General features: G+C 34.2%; 2 protein-coding genes and 1 pseudogene across 3 annotated transcripts; 2 read left to right on the top strand and 1 right to left on the bottom strand.

Moving 5' to 3' along the window:
* Positions 1–1,365: 1,365 nt before the first annotated feature.
* Positions 1,366–4,676, top strand: LOC110796125 (heat shock 70 kDa protein 18-like). Its single transcript, XM_056837821.1, has 2 exons — positions 1,366–1,711; positions 2,425–4,676. Exons 1-2 carry the CDS (start codon positions 1,486–1,488, stop codon positions 4,131–4,133), a joined length of 1,935 nt encoding a protein of 644 aa, XP_056693799.1. The 5' UTR covers positions 1,366–1,485; the 3' UTR covers positions 4,134–4,676.
* Positions 4,677–5,769: 1,093 nt separating this feature from the next.
* On the top strand, positions 5,770–9,270 carry LOC110796164 (NAC transcription factor 32-like). 2 transcript variants are annotated; one of them, XM_056837829.1, is made up of 4 exons: positions 5,770–6,123; positions 7,459–7,742; positions 8,364–8,646; positions 8,769–8,978. In XM_056837829.1, the coding sequence occupies exons 1-4, from the start codon at positions 5,910–5,912 to the stop codon at positions 8,846–8,848; spliced, it is 861 nt and encodes a 286-aa protein (XP_056693807.1). In that variant the 5' UTR covers positions 5,770–5,909; the 3' UTR covers positions 8,849–8,978. The 2 variants fall into 2 exon arrangements, with proteins under 2 accessions (XP_056693807.1, XP_021856893.1); XM_022001201.2 differs by having other exon boundaries at positions 8,364–9,270.
* A 1,078-nt stretch (positions 9,271–10,348) lies between these two features.
* LOC110796165 (heat shock 70 kDa protein 18-like) lies at positions 10,349–19,079 on the bottom strand (annotated as a pseudogene).
* Positions 19,080–19,454: the final 375 nt, after the last annotated feature.

Raw genomic sequence — 19,454 nt, forward strand, 5'->3', positions numbered from 1 at the left:
TGGATTGGACTGTAAATTAAAAATCCGGTTTGGTTTGGTTTGGATTAAAAGGTTATTTAGTTTGGATTCGGTTTCAAAAAATGAAAATCGAATTAGTACGGTTTGGATTCGGTTTCAAAAAATGAAAACCGAATTAGTTCAGTTTGGATTCGGTTTGAGCCTTAATCCAAACCGAAAACCGAACTTTCACCCCTATACTAAAGTACTCCCTCCGTCTCTTTTTGTTCTTTACGTATGGTATTTTCCACGCGTTTTAACGATTAATTAATGTGCGTTGAGATTTCTCTAATTTTTTTTTATTTCAACAAGACAAATTACGTTTATTTATAATGTTTTCACTTTTATCAAAATTCTGATATTGGGAATATGATAAAGATTTAATGTCTCAATGAAAAAGTGTGAGAGATTAAATGATTCAATGAATATAATTGGTTAAAATAATTATTGGACACAGATTTTGATAAAATATTAAGACATTTATGTTATAAAAGGAAATGTAAAGAATATTTTGAAACGCCCAACAAAAAAAACATAAAAAACAAAAAGAGATGGGGAATATATTAATATTGATATATTCTACATGTTGTATAATTATCTTTGTACATAACACTTTGTAGGTCCCAAGCTTATCATATTAAAAAAACATTATTTTTATAATTTAACTTATAACTCAATATCACTACAGTAAATCTTAATTATCTTTTATTACTCAATATCACAATGCAACTGATATTTTTTTCAATTTTTTTTATTCATACTCTAACAACTCAGAAATGGTTAAGAAGTAATAGAACCTTAATCACTAATGCTGACCTCAATTTTAATCAGACCTCAATTTGTTATTCAAATAATATTGTGACAATCTTATATCAAAAGGTCTTGCATGCACAAGTTGTACAATAAATTTATTGTACACCAACATAACTTTTACCCAGTTTTCTCTAACTTTTATCCAATTTTCTCTAACTTTTATATTATTAAAAAAAGTTGATAGATAAATATTTTAAAGGGCTAAATGATAAATTTTATACGTTATTAGTGATTTTGAAGAAATATTTTTTATTAAAATGAAAAAATTTATCAATAAAAAATAGGTAACTTTTACGTATATAAGGGTAACTTTTAAGCATTTTATGATATCTTTAACTTCGGTGTACAATATTTATCGTACACCCCCATATAAATAAGAATTTGTGATCTCATATTATTGGATTTTCGGGATTGTAGAAAAGGTAATGACAAAACATTCCAAATAAATTCTATATGAGTTGTGGTTTTAAAAAGGTTAAAAAAAAAAAACATTTAACATAGATTACATCATTTGACATTTGTTCATCATCATTAACGACCCTATACCCTGTATCCTAAACCCTAAAATAAAGAAAAAAATAAAACTACTCCACCACGTTGAGCGGTTGAGGCCAAGGTCATAGGTAGAGACGTAGAATCGTAGAGTGGTCTAGTACTCTAGTGGAGTAGAAGACGATGAGTGGAAAAGAAGGAGAATTATGGCCGGCGATTGGAATCGATCTCGGAACCACCTACACTTGTGTCGGAGCGTGGATGCCACAGCAGGACCGTGTTGAGATTATCACCAACGACTTAGGCAACCGTACGACGCCGTCCTGGGTGGCGTTTAACGGAACACAACGTCTTATCGGCGAGGCTGCCACCAACCAGGCCGGAAATAATCCTACCAACACCATCTTTGGTTTGTCTTTCTCTCTTCCTCAGCTGTTTAGTTTAAAGTTTTGTTCTTTATGCCTTCTTAGGTTAAAAAAGTAGTAGTAATTGGCCTCATTTACTTCAAATTTTAATCAACATCAATTTATTCTGTATTTGATTGATTTGGAACATTTCCTCCCTGTCCAGATCGGATAATTATCACTAAACTGATATGAATTGTCCAGAATAAGTTTGGTTGGTTTCTGAATAGCAAATGGGAGTATAATTTAATCTTCAAACATTCCCCAAACTCAACTAAAGTGTGTGTTTAAGAGATTATGGGGTTATAGACTTATAGCCCGTTATTAAATGTTGTCTTGCTTTTCAAACTAAATTTGAACCCTTTTTCCATGGTACTGCATCTATCAACAATTTCTACAGTATATTGTTAAAATTGTTCAATTTTTACTGTAAATTGTTAAGATTGTTCCTTATGAATTATGATGGAGTTGGTACAGTGATTGATAATTTGATATATGAACTCGTAAAAAGTAAGGCTGGAAATAGTATATGTAACTCATAACAAATATGGAAGAAATACTCTAACTTCTAGTATCATGATGGGTTTAGTTGTGTTATTGGAGGATAAACCTCTTTGAACTCTTTTTAACTTTTTATTCTTTATATACTCCGTAACGTTCCAAGCTTGCATCTTTTTTAAAATTTGGAAGATGATGGTAAGATCTTTTTTGGTTGTAGATGCAAAGAGGCTTATAGGTAGGAGTTTCGGCGATGAAATGGTACAAAGAGACATGAAGTTGTGGCCATTCAAAGTGATTCCTACTGCTGATGCAAATGATTTCAAGAGGATTGTGATTGAAGTTACTTACAAGGATGAACTGAAGCAATTTGCTCCAGAGGAGATATCCTCAATGCTTCTGGCGAAGATGAAAGAGATAGCAGAGTCTTATCTTGGTTTAAAAGTGAAGAATGCAGTTGTTACAGTTCCGGCCTACTTCAATGATGCACAACGGCAAGCAACAAAAGATGCTGGTGTTATTGCTGGACTGAATGTTATGCGTATCATTAACGAGCCAACAGCAGCTGCCATTGCTTATGGTCTTGAAAGGCAGAGTACTAGCAGTGATGTTGCAAAGAATGTTATGGTTTTTGACCTTGGTGGTGGCACTTTTGATGTTTCTTTGGTGGCAATCAAGAATGGTGTTTTTGAAGTGAAGGCTGTTAGTGGAGATACACACCTTGGTGGGAGAGATTTTGACAATAGAATGTTGAGCCACTTTGTAGCCGAGTTTCAGAGGAAACACAACAAAGACATTAGTGCAAATCGTAGGGCTCTTGGAAGGTTACTAGCTGCTTGTGAGAAGGCTAAGAGACTCCTTTCTTCAACGACTGAGACTGCAATTGAGATTGATTGCCTTTTTGAGGGTATTGATTTTTGTTCTAGCATTAGCCGTGCCCGATTTGAAAAGATGAACATGGATTTGTTCCAGGATTGTTTGGTTCCTGTTGTAAACTGTTTGAGAGATGCTAAGATGGAAAAGAGTGACATTCATGATGTTGTTCTTGTGGGCGGGTCAACCCGAATCCCAAAGGTTCAGCAATTGTTGCAAGATTTTTTCAATGGAAAGGAGCTATGCAAAAGCATTAACCCTGACGAGGCTGTGGCATGTGGAGCTGCATTCCAAGCTGCAATTTTGGCTGGTGTAGGTAGTAATAAGAACACGGTACTTGTGGACATTGCTCCTCTATCTCTTGGCATTGAGCTCTATAAAGGTGACATGAAAGTTATAATCCCTAGGAATACAACTATCCCGGCTAAAATTGTTCAACAATGTACTACTGCATATGATAACCATATAGCTGTATCTTTCCCAGTGTATGAGGGTGAGAGACCCATTGCTAAAGACAACAACTTTTTGGGCAAGTTTTGCCTGTATAACATACCTCCAGCACCTCAAGGCGTACCTCAATTTGATGTCTGTTTTAACATGGATGCCGATGGCATCTTAACCGTGTCTGCAGAGCTTGTAGGCACCAACAACAAGGACAAAATCGTCATTGCCAATCACAGTGGTAGGTTATCAAAGGAATCAGTTGACAAAATGGTGGAGGAAGCCAAAAAATTCAAGGCTGAGGATGAAGAGCGCAAGAAAGCAGCCATAGTTAAGAACAAGTTGGAGAATTATGTGTACGATGTAAAGGGCACCTTAAGAGGTTGTGGAAAGAGGATCAATATAAAGGACAAGAGAAAAGTGGGTGATGAAATTGAGAAGATAACCAAATGGTTAGAGTGGAACCATTTGCTTGCTGATTCTGCCAAGTTTGAGGAGAAAATGGAAGAGTTCAAAAGTTTCTGCAAGCCTATTGTTGAGAAGATGTACCAGCAGGAGAAGGAGAATGCTTGTGCTGAGGCTCGCCCCAAGATCGAGATTATTGAACTTGATTAAGCTTAAATTAGTTGAATTAGTGAAACTGATCACTACCTTTTGGTTCTGGAGAATTCCATTAATGGTTGGATACGACTGTTAGTCTTTTTAATTAGTGCCTGTACAGAAGGTTTCGGTCTGACTAGATGCAGTTCTCGTGCTTGTTTTGCGTACTCTTAATTGTAGTTTTGGCTAGCAACGATGATTTGGAGGTTGTTTTCCATTAGCTTTTGTCATAACCATTAGCAATATAGTGAACTAAACTTTTGAGGCTTTGGTGGAAAACTGGAAAGGTTAAGAGCTTAACCCTTCATTACCACCTCAATTTTATGAAATATTTTATATTCAGAAAAAGTTTGAAGAGGAGGATGCAAAGAAGATGAAGTTTCTGAATTTGAAGAAAATCTGGAAGAGCTTGAAAGCATTATCGATCCTATAATTGCTCGGATGCCTTGGATGCTTTCCCCTGTTTTCTAATTAGTGTTATTGTCTTGTTATTGATCTTAAGGCCTGTTTCTTACGGATTTGAACCATCTTAACATCATTTTTTTTTAACTCTGGCTCTATTTGTTTTAATGGAAAATATTTTCAAACTTACCCTTCACATTCTTATCGTTTATACATAAATGCAAAGGTCAGGCCTTTGAAAAATATAAAGGGATTAATTTTAAAAAAAGTACCATCTTATTCTTAAGCAGTAGTCATTACCATGTCCTGTATATATATATTGGAGTCAACACCTCTCTCAAGACATATGAGCAATTAATAGGATCTAGAATGATCTTACTTCTTCCAACTTCTCCTCAAATATGTTTTTAAGTACGGGAAATGGAGGAATATCATACGGAGTACTGTTTAAGTTTGCCTAAGAAGTTGACAAAATTTTATTGCTCTAGCTCTTTCTTTGGTCCACAGCCCGGCACGAGCACGAAGCCATGGGCCGCATTTTTTTTAGAAAAAGCACGATAAGACACGGCACGACTTAACCCGACATTATAAAGCACGTTAAATTTAATTAAAAAAAAAGCTTAAGCATGACGACCAGACCCGGCACGACATCCCGTGGGCCAAGGCCGGCCCTAGGCCCTCTTTTAAACTTTTCAGTCCGTCCGGTACGATAGAGACACTACAAGAAATTGTACTATTAACGACGAGAAATTCCGTCGCGAAAGGCCAATACTATTTGATTAACGACGGGAAATCCCATCGCGAAAGGCCAATACTATTTGATTAACGACGGGATTTCCTGTCGCGAACCCGTCATAAAAGGGGGCCGTCGTTAATAGAAATCCCGTCGTAAACCCGTCGTAATTAAAAGACATTTGCGACGGTTATTCCCGTCATTGTTTGGTTGTTAGCCCCGTGCGACGGAATTTTTAACCCGTCGTAATTAGGTTGTCGTTAAAGATACAAATTCTTGTAGTGAGAGTGGGCTTGACATGGGATGATGGGCCCGGCCCGTTTAGGCCCACGGCCATCTTTAGAAGCGGCAGTGCTAGAATCCTACTATATGTCGAACTAGAGATAATTAAACAAAAGCTAGATCAGAAATATAAAAATATCTTTTTTTCTTTCTTTTTTCTTCTGAGGTAAATATAAAAACTATCTTTTATCCAACCTTTATTTATTTATTTTTTTAAAAAAGTTCGAGATAATAAGACAATTAACCAAATACTAGTAGAATTAGATATATAATCTTAACAGCTATAAATATAAGTGTGTGTAACTCTGCAAGTACGTTAGAATTTCAACCAAATTCAACGATATACTTTTCTCTGCTTTAATTCAACCAAAACCATGGAATTGATCCAAAACCCTAATCAGAATAATCCTACCATTGAAGATGAACGTGAAGCATTCTACAAAGCCTTACCACCTGGCTTCAGATTCACTCCCTATGATAGAGAGCTCATTCTTTTCTATCTGATTCCCAAGATCAAAGGAGACGTCGTACCCTTGAATCTCATGCATGAAGCTAATATCTACAATTGTCATCCTCAACAACTCGCTGGTACGTTCGTAGTATACATTATTTTTTATTATTAATTCCGAGTATGTACATCATGATACCTTGAAATATTTATTATTCTTTTCATATATTGTCACTACAAGGAATTGACCATTAAAAGGAATTGTATCATTAAAGACAGGAAATCCCGGCGCTAAAGGACAATTATCGTTAATTAACCGGATTTCCTGTCGTGAACCCGTCATAAAAGAAGGCCGTCGTTAATGGAAAATAGTTTGCGACGGTTGTTCCCGTCTTTGTTTGGTTGTTAGCCCCGTTGCAAAAGGCTTTTACGAAGGGAGTTTGACCCGTCGTTTATTAGGTTGTCATTAAAGATACAAAGTCTTGTAGTGTGTTCAACTCTTTATTTTCTGGAGCGACTATTAACGGATGAAGGAAATACAAAATTACTGCACATAGTTGTGAACTTTTAGATTTACTAGTAATAATTTTTTTTTTGGTGTTAGCACCCGGTTCACCCTTAGGGTTAATCCGGATTCGGGGTGAGTTCTGGTTGGACATGTTCCAGTCCTTCCTAATTGTTATTACAGGTCGCAGGGGATCGAACACAAATTCTCCTTACCAAGTTTAGCCCTTTTAATTGTTATTAGTAATAATTTATAGTAATAATTTATATTATTACTATAGTAATAATCCTTCAAGAACACAATTGTTATTAGTAATAATTTATAGTAATAATTTATATTAATAATCCTTTATTTATTTATTTTTAGTAATAATCCTTCAAGAACACAATTGTTATTAGTAATAATTTATAATCATGCCCTTTTAAAGCTGAACTAAGTAGTTAAGACTATCTTCATCTATTTTGCCTTGTACAACTATATCGGAATTTGTTGTTAATGTGTTTGTAGCAATATGATGCAAAAATTCCGAACTCAATCCGCAATCAAATAACTGAATAAGCCAATACAATCGATTCGATCTCCTACATGTTTAAATTGCATCTGATAATTACACTACAAGAATTTGTACCATTAACGACGGGATATTCCGTCGCTAAATGCCAATAATCGTTGATTAATGACGTAATTTCCTGTCGTGAACCCGTCATAAAAAGGGGTCGTCGTCAATGTAAAATCCTGTTGTTACCCGTATTTGTTTGGTTCGTAGTAATTAAGTTGCCATTAAAGATACAAATTCTTGTAGCGTGAATAAAACTGTTCTTGATTTTTAAACCTACTTTACTACCTTGAATATTCCCTATTGGATTAATGAGTTAATCCAATTTCAAATACAAATTAACCCTGGATATTTTTTTTATTTAATTAATTGGGTTGTTAATTTGATTGCAATAATATAATGTTGATTTTGTAGAAAATTACGCAGCACAAGGGAAGGGAAAGTGGTATTTTTTTACACCAAGGGACAAAAAGTACATGAATGGAGGTCGTCCTAATCGAAAGGCCGGGGATGGATACTGGAAAGCCACCGGAGCTGATAAAAAAATAGTGGATGAGTCTGGAATAATAATTGGTCATAAAAGGTCATTGGTGTACTACGAAGGAAAACCTAAAAAGGGTCAAGGTCACAAGACGAATTGGATCATGTATGAATTTGTTGTCAAGGATAATCCTTCAAGCACACTTCCTGGTATGAGGGTATGTATTATTTTCTCTACTCGATCTCTTACTACTTATTTATATTTTCTAGTTGCATTAATCATAGGAACTAAATTTTAAACATTACTTTAATTTATTATACACCAAGATAAATTTTATGTAGTTTTGGGTCAACTTTTACTCTGGTGTACAATATTTATTTTACACCGCTTGTAAATAAGAATTTGTGAATTTGTGGATTTTATTTTAAATTCCAATAGTATTAGGTCATTACCATAGTCAACCACATTGCTTTGAAAATTTACATTATGTCTTGACCAATTTGTCAAATACTTCATCTGTTTCAAAAAAAAAGTTGCAACACTTTGATTAGCATGTTTGCATAGACACAACTTTAACCGTAAATATATCTAATTTTTTTTTTTTAAATCTTAAAATTTAATATTATTAAAATATACAATGAAATCAATCCATCCACATTTTATTAATAACATTCGCTTTTAGTATATTAGCAAGAATATAAGGTTAAAGTTAGTATATGAATAGTAGCAAAATTAAAAGTGTTGCACTTTATTTTGAAACGGAGGAATTATGTTATTTTATTTTTTTGAAAAAGTACGTTACCTTACTAACGATTATTTGTGTTCGAGTGGCAATTAGCTGGATAACGCCGTGCTATGCAGTATCCACTATAACGATGTCAACTATAACAATGTCCACATCAACAACGACACTAACGTCATTGTCACTGAAAATGTCGTCATCAACAACACAAATGACTATGTGTACAATTATCCGCAACAACAACAACAACAACAACAAGGCGGCGGTCTTATGTTTCCCAACACCACTCAGTCGACGCCGTTGGCTCTACCTCCTCCTCCTCCGTCCTCTCTACCACCTTTGCCTGCCTCAGATTTTCAGTATGGTAGTACCAGTAACGGTAATGGACACATCTGGAATAATCATAGTGGGAATGGTTTGTATTCATCAATGATGAATGAATACACACCCTCATCTTCATCCTCATCATCATTGTTACCTCCTACTAATCTAAACATGCAGATAATGGATTCCGCGACGGAGATGTTTACAGCGTCGCAACCTCTTCGTCAGCCCGAAAACTCAATGCCGCCACCGCCTGAAACAGCCAACGGAGATGTCTTGCCACGGAATTGGACTCAAGAAAATACTTGTCCTCAACTTGACAATCAAGTTTTGGCAGAGGATTGGACTGAAGAAAGTTGTACTGAACTTGTGAATTATCTAATGAGTATGGATTATTAGATGATATACCAAGTATAAGGTATTAAGGTACATTCAAGTATGTTAAGTTGCCATTGTTTATTAGATGATATACGAAGTATGTTAAGTTGCCATGGATTATTAGATGATATACGAAGTATAAGGTATACGAACTTCTTCTTAATGCCAAGTGTAAGGGTATTTTTTTTATTTTTTTTAAATTCGTATTCTTATTAATAACACCGTTTATGTTATTATTAAATTAAATTTAATTAGACTTAATTATACAATGATAAAGTGTAATCATTTAATTAGAAAATATAACTATTTAATATATTATAATTGTTAAACATAATTGTTTGATTAAAAAGTAAAACTATTTGGTGAAAAGGAGATATTATACATAAAATTGTCTTATACGGAGTATAGCTTTTTGTAAATCTTTTTAAGGATTGTAGCATGACACGCGCGATTCTCTTCAAAGCTAAAACCTAAACTCATAAATACTTTTTGGTGTATTTTAAAGCCTTATGTTTCTACTTTGGTGTTGCTTAGAGCCTTATGTCTACTTTGGTAGCCTCATGAAATTTCACATTACGACTCAAACAAACACGACCTGACTTTGATTCATAACAACGATATCCCTTAAAGCCCAGAGCATACCCAATAAATACACATTGAACTAACCTCAAAGTTAACTTATTTGACTGCAGTGACGGGCCAGGAATTCAGAAATGGGGGTCTAATTTTTTTATTTGCTTATGCAATCCTTCTATCTTACCTCTTTTGTTAAGGGAAAATAACAATAAAAATCAATATAGTAGTCCAAATTACAAACATAGTTTACAATGATTCTTTTAAAAGAAAAAATATATTATGAGTGTACATATACGAGTTTTTATACGGTAAAAGAAATTTAATTCATCACAATTACACTTGACAAGTAGCAAAAACAATGACAAAAGTACACTACAGAATATTTTTCGTTTAAGGAATTATATGTCCATTTTGGTGAATTTTCCGTCCAAAAAAAACAACTGTAAATTCATTTTAAAGTAAAGAATAAAGATAAATCTTATTGAAAGATTGAAAACCCATGTTTAGATGAATCATGTAGTACATCCTAAAAATGAAAGAGGGAGTTATCTAGTTAGCTCACTTATGACAAAAACTAACAATAATTAGGCTTACTTAAAATGTTAAAAATTTAAATGTGTCTCAATGAGGCTTAGTTAAAATGTTAATTGGAAGTTCCACTCTAGCCATTAAGTTGTATGTTCGATATACTCCGTATAGCATTGCCAAATTTCCGGTTGTCCTTGATATTGATCCTTTTTGAAATACCTTTCAAGGTGTCACTTGCAAAGTACGAACCATATAAAATACAATAAATTCAGAACTTAGACACATTGAAAGAACTATTTCTGTCAACAAGCAACATCCAATTCCATACAAAACAGTTCAAATCCATAAGAAACCTTAAGAACAACAACATGACAATAACACAAATTAGAAAAAACAGGGGAAAAAGCCAGCAACAAATTGAGAGTGCAAACACTACTGCTTATAAGGTAGCAGCATATTCAGCATTTTCCATAGCCATGTCATATAAAACCGAGGCTGACATCAGCATATTTGTCAAGGCATCCGAGCAATTATAGGATCAAGAACTCTCTTTAGCTCTTCCAACTTTTCCTTAAATTCAGAAACTTCAGTGAGATTGAAGTTCCAATCCAGCCATTTAATTGTACTCTCAATAGCATCCATCATCTTCTTTGCATCCTGCTCTTGAAACTTGTTCCTGCAAACTCTCATCATGTCAGACATACTATCAGCATAGTTCTTCAAAGAAAGCTTAGCTTGTACAACTTTACAGTGTTCCTCATCCTCTGCCTTGTACTTCTTAGCTTCTGCAACCATTCGATCAATCTCCTGTTTGGATAACCTACCACTGTGATTCGTGATGGTTATCTGCTTCTTGTTGTTAGTCCCTACATGCTTCGCTGACACAGTCAGGATACCATCATTATCAATATCAAAGCAGACGTCGAATTTTTCTACACCTTTGGGTGCTGCAGGAATTCCATCCACTACAAATGTGCCTAAGAAGTTGTTGTCTTTAGCAATGGGTCTCTCACCTTCGTATACAAGGAATGATACAGCTGTTAGGTAATCAAATGCTGTGCAATAAGAACGAAACTTTTCAAAAGGAATGGTTGTATTTCGTGGGACGGCAAAATCCATATCACCACCATAAACCTCAATTCCAAGGGATAAAGGAATGACATCTACCAGTGTACAGTCTTTATTGCTACGTATACCGCTCAAGATTGCAGCTTGAATTGCAGCACCATATGCAACAGCCTCATCTGGGTTAATGCTTTTGCAGAGCTCTTTCCCATTAAAGAAATCCTTTAACAATTCTTGAACTTTTGGGATCCTAGTGGACCCACCAACAAGGACTACATCATGAACATCACCTTTGTTCATCTTAGCGTCTCCCAAACATTTCTCAACAGGATCCATACAATTTGTAAACAAATCCATGTTCAAGTGTTCAAATCTGGCACGGGATATGGTTGAATAAAAATCAATTCCCTCAAAAAGGCAATCAATATCAATATTTGTCTCAGTGGTTGATGAAAGCATCCTTTTGGCCCTCTCACAAGCAGCTCTCAACCTCCCAAGAGCCCTACGATTTTCACTAATGTCCTTGTTATGCTTCCTTCTAAATTCAGCAACAAAGTGATTAACCATTCTACTGTCAAAATCTCCACCACCAAGATGCGTATCTCCGCTAACTGCCTTCACTTCAAAGGCGTGTTCTCCAATCCTAACCAAAGATACATCAAATGTCCCACCACCAAGATCAAAAACCAACACATTCTTCGCCACATTTTTCCTATCAGCCCCCATTTTGTCAAGGCCATAGGCAATGGCAGCAGCTGTTGGTTCATTGATAATGCGCATAACATTAAGTCCAGCAATCGTACCAGCAGTTTTAGTTGCCTGACGCTGAGAATCATTGAAATATGCAGGGACAGTGATAACAGCATTTTTCACTTCCGAACCAAGGTAGGTCTCTGCAGTTTCTTTCATTTTCGTCAGCAACAAATTGTTTCTCTTCACCCTTGTAGGTGACCACGATAACAGGTGTCTTGTCTTCACCAGAAGAGGCAATAACCTTGAAAGGCCAGAGTTTCATGTCATTCTGTACTATTTCATCTGTGAATCTTCTTCCAATTAGCCTCTTTGCATCTGCAATATTCCAAGACATTTCACATAAATAGTTAAACAGTGACATGTTTACAGCATTCTAACGAATGTTTACAAGTCAAATCAGAATTTCTCATTGAACAATTAAGCATTCAAACTAACTTCTACAACTTCCAACATGATGAATATGCGAAAGCCTCAATTAATTAACTTGTAAATCCCTCCAAATTTCAATTAATCAAATTGTAAATCCCTCCAATTTTCCAATCCACCGTATACTAAACATTTCGATTATTAGGCAAAATAAAAATGCATCAAGTTCTAACAACACAAAATAAAAACGCATCAAGTCCTAACAACATAAAATAAAAATGCATAAAGTTCAAACAACAGAAAATATAAACGCATCAAGTTCAAACAACACAAAATAAAAACGCATCAAGTTCTAACAACACAAAATAAAAACGCATCAAGTTCAAACAACACACAATAAAAACGCATCAAGTTCTAACATCACAAAGTATATACTAAGCATATGAAGATTAGGAATAGGAAGAAAGATGACCAAAAATGGTGTTGAATGGATTGGCAGTAGCCTGATTCTTAGCAGCTTCTCCAACAAGGCGCTGAGTTTGGTTGAAAGCAACACAAGACGGCGTCGTTCTGTTTCCCTGATCATTAGTGATAATCTCAACACGATCATGCTGCCAAACTCCAACACAACAGTAAGTTGTTCCGAGATCGATTCCTATCGCCGGCCATTCTCCCTTGCCCTCCATTTTTGTTTTCTTTGATTTTTCTGTTTGGAGAAATCAGAAATGTAATTGTCACTTTCAATTTTCAAATGAAGGAGAGAGAGAAGAACTAGAAACTAGAAATAAAGGAATGGAAGTGGGATAATGGAAAGAATGCATAGGGACTGACGCAATTTCCACGATTCCACTACTCGGTGCAGAATACGGGAAACTCGAGAAGAGATTTAAGCAGTCACACTCATAGGGAATTAGTGCAACGCTCAGATTGTGCAGGGGGTGTGCATGGTGCTCTTGGTGCACCTGTCCCAAAACGCACATAAATAACAATAAAACGCAACAAAAATAAAAACCGCAAAAAAAAAGAACATTAACAAAAGAACATTAACAAAAAGAATACTAATATTGACAAATCAGACAAAAGTTTCAAATATAAAAAGCAGTTATATTTTTTCTTGTTCTTTTAAGTTCTGGAAATGTTCTTTTTCCAACCAATTTACAGTATGTTCTAATTAAAAAATAAAACGATGAACCTTTGATGAACTTTAAAACCAGATTTATAATTTTTCTTGTTCTTTTAAGTTCTGGAAATGTTCTTTTCCAACCAATTTATGTTCTAATTAAAAAATAAAACGACGAACCTTTGATGAACTTTAAAACCAGATCTATATTTTTTCTTGTTCTTTTAAGTTCTGGAAATGTTCCTTTTCAACCAATTTATGTTCTAATTCCGTTATTTTATTTATCAAAAGATATCTGAAAACAACACTATAAATATGTAAAAAGAACAATTGCTGATTCTAAAAAAGAACACACTGTTTTGATGCCACAGAAATATAAAGTTATAAGAAAATAACATTAAAATTTAAAAAGAACATAGAATTAAGAACGAGAAAATTTACCTTAATCACCCGATGCACCTTCATCAACAGCATAAACCTCTTTGAATGAATAAAAAAATTCAAAAAATAGCGACATTGAAATAGTATTTCGCTTAATAAACTAGTTTTTTTGTAAACGTAATTCAATTAAAATCACATTTCAGAGAAAGAAGGAGGAGAAAATTTGTTTTGAACTTTCTCTCTTATAAAATCTCTCTTTTGTTGGGAGAAACTAAAAGCACTCCTCTTTCTCTCTCAAGAATGTGTTTCTAAAATGAGAAGTTATGATTCCAATAGGAGAAATATTATATATATAGAAAATGAAAAATAAAAAAAAATAAAAAAAAGAGGGGGAAGGAGAAGAAATACAAGCCATGTTCATGATAAGAACGGTGCACTTGTTTTTTTTTTTTTTTGGGTTTTGTTGTTCTGTTCTTTTATGTTTATTAGATATAAATCTTAATGTTTTTTTATGTTTGTTCTTTTTTCAAAAAGTACAGTATTGAAGAGCAAAGGAAGCTTTTACTTGACCAGCAACAAATGATGTTAAATCTTCAAAAACAGCTGAAAGAACAAGAAGAGAGGCTGAATAAACAGAGCAATTCCTCAAAAGAACAAAAAGAGGATGAACCTAAAAGAACATTATAAATAAAGAAAAAGAACATTATAAATATAGAAAAGAACATATCATGTAGAACACTTATTTTAACCATGTAAAACAACATTACCAATAAAAAAAACGAACAACAATAGAGCATAAAAGAACATAATAAAGTAAAGAAAAAGAACATTAAAAATAGCAGAAAAGAACATATCATGTAGAACACTTATTTTAACCATGTGAAAAAAGAACAACAAAAAAGATAAAAGAACAACAAAAATGGTAAAAGAACAATTTGATCTGAAGTGTGTAATATCAAAAGAACAACAAGCTAAAGCAAAAAAGAACAAAGAACAACAACCTAAAGCAAAAAAGAACATGTTCAATAATTATTTTCTGTATTATTACAATCTCTTAATACATATATGAGAACCAATATATAAAAGAACAAAAGATAAGACTAAAAGAACATATAAAATCGAAAAAAGAACAGAAATCAAAATCATCAGAAATATATAATCAAGATACATAAATCATCAAAATTATCAAAATATAGAATCAAAATACATTAATCAAGGTTATTGAGAAATGCAGAAATCGAAATGATCAAAAAAATCAAAATAAATTGAAATGATGAAAATAATGAACATGGAAATCAAAATCATCATAAATAAGTAATTCGTTTTAAAAAATTGAAAAATTACCTTCACAAATCGGATTATCAGCAGAGGAATTCAAATTTGAAGAAGAAAAATCAATAGAATTTGATATTGAAGTAGAAAAATCAACCAATATCTGAGAATTTTCCATTACTTTCTCTCTCCTCTTCACAGTTTCTCTCTCCTTTCCATAGTTTTTCTCTCTCCTCTTCACAAATTCTGATTCGAAAATTATAAAAAAGAAGGTATATATACCAGAAAAATGGAGTGAAAAACAAAAGAACGAAAAAAAAGGGACAGAGCAGTCATTGTTCTTTTTTTTAACAAAAGAACAACGTTTGTTCTTTTTTTATCAAAAAAACAACGTTTGTTCTTTTCTTCTCCGGATTCAACAAGATATCCGCGTTTTATATTTATTGCATGTCGTTTGGACACCAGTGCACCAAAAGCACTGTGCACACCCCTGCACCATCATATTTGCGAATTAGTGAGGCATATCACTTTTTAACTTTTTACTGGAGTAAAGTTTAACATTTACTCGTATTTATTTAATCCGTATCATCTAACCACTCAATCGTCGATATCAGTTCATCATCTTTATTCTCCTATTTTCTACAAAATGAAATTAGGAAAACCATTGCCCAGAGAACGCTTTCCGTCAAAATGAATGGAGCCTTTATATTCTTAATGTTGTTAGGTTTTTCTGTAATAATAGTGTTCATACATAAATTAAATTAACGACGGGAAATCCGTCGCTTAAGGTCTATAATGGTGAGATTTTCTGTCGCGAACCCGTCATAAAAGGGGTTGTCATTGATGGAAAATCTCGTCGTCATCTCGTCGTAAAATGTATTTGTGACGGTTGTTCCCGTCTTTATTTGGTTGTTATTTTAGACCCTCATTATTGAATTTTCACTAATTATACAAATTCTTGTATTGTTCCATAAGTTTTGTAACCGTTTTTTATGGTCGCAATTAAACTGATTACGTGCATTGATTTCCTCTTCAGTTACGAATTGTTTAACGATTAAAAGAGAAACTTTTGGGTTGTTCAAAAGAGATAGAATTATTTTCTTATTCTTTCTCTCTTTTCGGTTTTCCCATAACTTTCTAAGCATATTATGAGTTCATAGTTCGTCTTATTTGAATGCACATTAAGACGGATCGTTGGGTAAAATCTTGAGGACAACGCCTTTTTCCGATTGTACCACAGTCGGTACGAATTTTGTTTCTAAGATTGTGTTTTTCAACACGTCACATCTTCATATACAAATCAAATATTCAACCCACATCTTAACCATTTTCGGATTTTACACTATTACTGCCCGTTTCAAAAAGATCTTTACACTTTCTGTTTTTAGTCCGTTTCATAATGTTCTTTACACTTTACTTTATTCTATTTTTTGATATGAAAATTTACGTACCTTTTCCTTTTTACCCCTCAATATTTACAATTTTCCACTCACTTTTCTTTTTTCATTCATTTTTTTCTTACACTCACCCACCCACCTTTTTACATAATCATCTTACTTTATCCATATTTTATTTTTATTCAACCAATTATCTTAATATTTGTGCAAATAGTAACGAATAAGATCTTTCTGAAACGGAGGTACGAAGTAGTATTTCCTGCACCGATAATAGAGGAACATCATACAGTTTAAATTTGCCTAGGAAGTTTTTGACAAAATTTAATTGCTCTAGCTCTTTCTTTGGAAATTACAATCTCCCCATCTTTTGATTGCCACTACCGCTAGCTCATGGAAAAATAATATTGCTAGTTTTAAGTATTGCTATGATAGTGTTGAGTCCGCGATTTGGTGGACCATGATGCACATTAAGCATGATGCACCTTAAGAACACTAGTGTATAGTTAAAAGAATATTTGGTTACGTGAAAAGAACATGGGTATATTTTTATATATATTTTTTTACTAAGTAGTGAAATAATATATTATTTTTTATAACAAAAAAGTGAAATATTATATTGCATGTTCTTTTGTCGTAGTGTCATGTTCTTTTACTTATGTTCATATGTTCTTTTGATGCACCATTCTCACTGTGCACCATGGTCCATAATCCACGGATTGGTCTTGAGTCTGTTAGTACTTTAGTCTAATTTTGTTTAAATAGCTCTCAAAAAAAAAAAAAAAAAAAAAAAAAAAGTAATGTAGTAAATCCTGCAACAACATCTAACTTCAAACAGTAAAAATATATTGGAAAGTTTGATAACCTTTATGATCAATACAAGATAACATAAAAAAAAAAAAAAGATCAAGTTTGGGATTTCAATTTTCAAGCATATATACTAGCTTAATTATACGACCGAATAATATTAAGCACTCACATCACCAATCATGGGATCGAGAAAGCTCTTAAGCTCATTCAACTTGTCATTAAACTTACGTCTTTCAGTAATATTAGTATTCCAATCCAAGCATTTGATTGTATTCTCAATAGCACGATATGCATCATCCCTCTTCTTCACATCCCTTCGAAGCTTCTTACTATCTCTAACCACTTCTCTCATACGACAAGCATAGTCATACAATGTAAGCTTAGCTTTCGAAACTTTTTTATACTCCTCTTCCTCAGCCTTGTACTTCTTACTATCCTTCGCCATTCTATCAATCTCCTCTTTGGATAATCGACCACTGTGTTCCTTTATCGTTATCTGGTTCTTGTTGTCAGTGCCTACATGTTGCGCCGACACGGTCAAGATGCCATTATTGTCAATTTTAAAGCAAACATTGAAGTTTTGGTAGCCTTTGGGTGCTGCAGGAATTCCACCAACTTCAAATTTGCCCAATAAGTTGTTTTCCTTTGCAATGCGACTCTCACCTTCGTATACAGAAAATGTCACGATTGTTTGGTTATCTTCTGAGGTTGCAAACTTATCAAACATTTCCGTCGGTTTGGTAGTATTTCTCGGAATAACAACTCTCGTCTCCTTGCTATAAAGCTCAATACCGAGTGATAAAGGAATGACATCTACAAATGTAACCTTCTTTTTGTCCCATGCACCACTCAACCTTGCAGCTTCTACTGCAGCACCGTACGCAACAGCCTCATCTGCATGAATGCTTTTACAAAGCTCTTTCCCATTAAAGAGTTCTTTAAGCATTTCTTCAACTTTTGGGATCCTAGTCGACCCACCAACAAGTACTACATCATGAACATGGCCCTTTTCCATCTTAGCATCCACCAAACATTTCTCTACTAAATCCATACAACATTTAAAAAACTTCCTGTTCAAATCCTCGAATCTGGCACGAGAGATACTAAAATGGAAATCAATACCTTCAAAAAGACCATCTATATATAACAATAGTTGTCTCAGTGGCTGATGATAATATCCTTTTAGCCCTCTCACAAGCAGCTAGCTCTCAGCCTCCCAAGAGCCCTACGATTTTCACTGATGTCCTTATTGTGTTTCCTCCTAAACTCACCAACAAAGTGGCTGACCATTTTGTTGTTAAAGTCTTCTCCGCCAAGGTGGGTGTCCCCTGTAACTGCTTTCACTTCTAATACGCGATATCCAATGGTAACCAAAGATACATCAAAAGTACCACCACCAAGATCGAAAACCAACACATTTTTTGAATCATTTTTCCTATATGTGACCTTCTTGTTAAGGCCGTAGGCAATGGCAGCAGCTGTTGGTTCATTGATAATGCTCAAGACACCGAGTCCAGCAACTTTAGCTGCATCTTTCGTTGCTTGACGCTGTGAATCATTGAAGTAAGCAGGAACAGTTACAACAGCGTTACTCACTTTTAAGCCAAGGTAGGCTTCTGCGGTCTCTTTCATCTTCAAGAGAACCATTGATGATATCTCTTCTGGAGCAAAATTCTTATGTTGATTCTTGTAAGTGACTGCAAATATAGGTTTGTTGTCATCACCAGAAGATTTAACAACTTTGAAAGGCCAGAATTTCATATCATTTTGTACTGTTTCGTCGGTGAACCTCCTACCAATAAGCCTTTTTGCATCTACATAAGAGTCAGATGAACAACATGAAGATCATACTCCCTCCGTCCTAGAATAGTAGTTACACTTACCTTTGCATAAAGTTTTAGATGATAAGGGGTTGTTTGGTTATCAATTGTTATTTTTTTAAAAAAAATAGATGTGATAGGAGTTAGTTGGGTATTTTTTTTAATTGAATAAGAAAGGGTGTGGGGACAAAAAAAATTAGTTGGAAGAGAGACAATATAATAATTGTGGGGTCATTCCTAATTTAGAAGTGTAACAACTAATCTGGGACGGACGAAAAAAGAAAGTGTAATAAGTAATCTGAGACGGGGGAGTAATAGGTTTAGTAACTACTCCCTCCGTATTTATTTAAGAGATACACTTACCATTTTTAGTAACTTATCAACCACACTATCTAATTAA

This window comes from Spinacia oleracea, chromosome 2 (assembly GCF_020520425.1).
Source record: "Spinacia oleracea cultivar Varoflay chromosome 2, BTI_SOV_V1, whole genome shotgun sequence".
NCBI lineage: Eukaryota > Viridiplantae > Streptophyta > Magnoliopsida > Caryophyllales > Amaranthaceae > Spinacia > Spinacia oleracea.

Bases quoted from the DNA above. Each gene is read 5' to 3' on its own strand.
- LOC110796164 (XM_022001201.2), top strand. From the start codon at position 5,910: ATGGAATTGATCCAAAACCCTAATCAGAATAATCCTACCATTGAAGAT. The intron at 6,124-7,458 runs GTACGTTCGTAG...TTGATTTTGTAG, and splicing joins TCATCCTCAACAACTCGCTG to AAAATTACGCAGCACAAGGG. The intron at 7,743-8,363 runs GTATGTATTATT...AGTGGCAATTAG, and splicing joins GCACACTTCCTGGTATGAGG to CTGGATAACGCCGTGCTATG.
- LOC110796125 (XM_056837821.1), top strand. From the start codon at position 1,486: ATGAGTGGAAAAGAAGGAGAATTATGGCCGGCGATTGGAATCGATCTC. The intron at 1,712-2,424 runs GTTTGTCTTTCT...TTTTGGTTGTAG, and splicing joins TCCTACCAACACCATCTTTG to ATGCAAAGAGGCTTATAGGT.